This window comes from Cebus imitator, unplaced genomic scaffold (genome assembly GCF_001604975.1).
Source record: "Cebus imitator isolate Cc_AM_T3 unplaced genomic scaffold, Cebus_imitator-1.0 Scaffold18, whole genome shotgun sequence".
Classification (NCBI taxonomy): Eukaryota; Metazoa; Chordata; class Mammalia; order Primates; family Cebidae; genus Cebus; species Cebus imitator.
Window position 1 is genome coordinate 3,846,976 of NW_016107333.1, and position 3,495 is coordinate 3,850,470.

The 3,495-nt window shown below is 55.5% G+C and overlaps 1 protein-coding gene across 1 annotated transcript in view; it reads right to left on the reverse strand.

Moving 5' to 3' along the window:
- Window positions 1-1,204: 1,204 nt before the first annotated feature.
- VSTM2L (V-set and transmembrane domain containing 2 like) overlaps window positions 1,205-3,495 on the reverse strand; it is a 44,911-nt gene continuing 42,620 nt past the window's right edge. The window contains exon 4 of the mRNA XM_017512224.1: window positions 1,205-2,568. Within this exon, the coding sequence (XP_017367713.1) occupies window positions 2,296-2,568 (273 nt within the window). The 3' untranslated portion in view covers window positions 1,205-2,295. The remainder of the gene's footprint in view (window positions 2,569-3,495) is intronic.

Sequence of the window (3,495 nt, forward strand, 5' to 3'; positions counted from 1 at the left end):
GTGGTGTAGCAAGCCACCATGGCATGGGTTCACCTGTGCAACAACCCTACATATCCTGTACATGCACCCCAAAATAAAAGATAAATAGGGGCCAGGTCCGGTGGCTCACGCCTGTAATCCCAACACTTTGGGAGGCCAAGGTGGGCAGATCACAAGGTCCAGAGATAGAGATAATCCTGGCCAACATGGTGAAACCCTGTCTCTACTAAAAATACAAAAAAAAAAAAAAAAATAGCTCGGCATGGTGGCACCCACCTGTAGTCCCAGCTACTTGGGAGGCCGAGGCAGGAGAATCGTGTGAACCCAGGACGTGGAGGTTGCAGTGAGCTGAAATCACGCCACTGCACTCCAGCCTGGCAACAGAGTGAGACTTGATCTCAAAAATAAATACATAAATAAAATGACATACACATAGGTAGTAAGACTACAAAAAGAACGTTAACTGCTGGGCACAGTGGGATTAACTGCTGGGCACAGTGGTTTACGCCTGTAATCCCAGCACTTTGGGAGGCCAAGGTGGGAGGATCATTTGAGGTCAGGAGTTCAAGACACAGACTGACCAACATGGCAAAACCCAGGCTCTACTAAAAATACAAAAAAATTAGCCAGGCGTAGTGGCACATGCCACTCAGGAGGCTGAGGCAGAGAATCATTTGAACCCAGGAGGCGGAGGTTGCAACGAACCAAGATCACACTACTGCACTCTCTCTTGGGCTACAGAGCGAGACTCCATCTCAAAAAAAAAAAAAAAAAGAATGGGATTACGTTAAACGTCAGGACAGTGGCTGCCTCTAAGAGGGAGGAGAAGGGATAGATAGAGATGACACACGGGACTGGAGAGGTCCTCTTTTGGGATGCTATGTTTGGTAGGTAGTGGCTACACAAATATTTGCTTTATGTTATATACAAAACTATGTAAACATGTTTTATGCACTGTTCTCTGTGTGTGATTATCTCAGAAGCAAAGAATAATTTGAGTGCCTGGTAACAGGATTGGAGGTGAACAAAAGCTGATTGTCTCCCACCCTCTTCCTCTGCCCCCACCGGTCCTGCGCTCTGCACTTCAAAGCCAGGCCCTGCTTGGGTGCAAAGCAGGAGGAAGATGCTGAGTGAGGCGTGGGTGTGAGCTAGCCACCTGCTCTCCCGCCTCCACCCCATGCACTGCCCCCAGGCACAAATGCCCCAGAAAGACACTGCCCAGAGGTTTTTTTAAAACCACTTTATTTGGGTTGGCTGGTAGTCACGGATTGGATCATGTATGCAGGGCAACCCACCCCTAGGCAAAACCCTCAGCCTCTCCCACCTCCCCCACATCATTGCTGAGCAGCAGCCAGAGGTGGGAGCCAGTTCTGAGGAAAACTGGGTCCAATAGAAATATTTACAAATAACCAGGGGGCAGGTGTGCCCCTGATTGGGAATCATGAGGGAATTGGGTACCAAGGGGCCCTTGGCTCCCAACTGCCCCAGGCTCTGGGGTGGACTTGGCACAGGACCCAAGAGGTGGCTAGGGCACTGGGAGCTGGCAGAGGGGGGCTCCGGGGAGAGCCTTGAAGACCCTCAAAGGGGTCCTGCTGGTGCAAAACTCTGCCTGGGGCCATGGGTCTGAGGGGAAGTCCCCTCCCTTCTCACTGGGCAGCGAGTCCTGGATCCCCTCTATCCCTGGAGAGTCGCACAGGAAGCTGAACAGGAAGGACCTGTCAGGAGTGGGTGAGGCATCTCGCTGTCCTTCCAGGGCTCCGTGAGTGACCCTGCAGAGCCACCGTCCCAAAAAGGCCCTCCTGGGAACTCTGTCCCCTAGGTCTTCACCAGGGGACAGTCCCTAGTTCCCCTCAGAAGAGTCAAGTCCAAATTCAGGGAGGGGTCACTGTCCACACCCCAGGTCCAAGCAAGGGATGGTAGGAGGAGGGAGGTGAGGCTGGGGGACCCCGGCTCAGGACAGGATGGGGGACAAGCAAGCAAAGCAAAACACTGGACTCCACAGAAGCTGGTGACAGGAAGGGGGTGGCCTGGGCCCCAGCATGGTCCCCGCCCCAGTGTTCAGGGCGGCTGGCCCCTTGGTGCCCAGGGCCACCTTGTCTGAGTCAGGTCACCGCAGGGGCCTGAAAGAGCAGGGGTAGGTGAGGCTTACATGCTGAGCAAGGGGTAACAGAAAGAGGGCCGACGTGGTGGCCACAGGCGGCCTCGGGGATGGGGCGCGGCTGGACGCAGGCAGTCCGTCCCTGGTGGTCCGGCGGCTCCTCATGCACTCTGTACAGCGTGGGGCGGGTGGGCAGGGACAGAGACAGGGCCATCAGTCTAGAGGCTGCAGGCCTCCTGGTCCACCGAGCGCTTCCTCAGCTCCTTGCCCGGCTTGGGGGGCGGCGGGGCGGGCGCAGCGGGAGGGGCTTCGGGCAGGTGCAGGACGGAGTTCTCCCCTGGCTGCACTCGCAGGTAGGCCTTGACCTTGTGGTGCCGGGCCTTGCCGTCGCTGAAGTCGATGACGCGGCACTCGTAGGTGCCTTCATCCGTGGGCTTCACCCGGGACAGGCGCAGCTTGTGGGAGATGTTGCTGCCCACCACCTTGACCACCTGGGGGTGACAGAGACACTGTGACCCGTCCATCGGGTGGCATAGTGGGAGATGAAGACTGTGGGGGTCCCAGGATTGCAATCTAGGGCTGGAGCCCCAGAAACATGCCCACAAGGGCGCACCAAGTTTTGCACAAGAGTGAGTTAAATCGCAAGAACGTAAAAGCAACTGACATGTCCATCAACAGGGCGCATAACTAAGCAGTGGCCGGTTCACCGCATGAAGCACTGCAGAGCGGCCCAAAAGACAGAGCTGGAACGAGGCGCGTGAGCTCAGTGGCAGAGAGCAGGGGGAAGCTCTCACCGCTGCCGGCCCCCAGCAGATGCCATTTATGCAAATAAACACGCAAACCTCCTCTGTAATGGTTTGGGGGTCTTCCAGGTGTGGAAGTTTACAATAGGCAGGAGGGAACCCCTGGGTCTCCTCACAGCAGTGGTGGGCTCTGGGGCAGAACACAGAGGAGGAAGCAGACCTGGGGTAGACTGCAAAGCCAAGTCTTTGTTTAGTCTGAAAGTTTACATTTCCTAAAAAAAATAATAGAGGGGCCTGCAGCCCCAGCTACACGGGAGGCTGAGATGTGAGGACTGCTTGAGCCCAGGAGTTTGAGGCTTGCAGTAAGCTGTGATCACACGAGTGCACTCCAGCCTAGGTGACAGAGTGAGACCAGTCTTTTAAAAACCAAACCAATCCCAGTACTTTGGGAGGCCAAGGCGGGTGGATCACGAGGTCAAGAGATCGAGACCATCCTGGTCAACATGGTGAAACCCCGTCTCTACTAAAAATACAAAAAAATTAGCTGGGCATGGTGGAACACGCCTGTAGTCGCAGCTACTTGGGAGGCTGAGGCAGGAGAATTGCTTGAACCCAGGAGGTGGAGGTTGCGTTGAGCCGGGATCATGCCATTGCACTCCAGCCTGGGTAACAAGA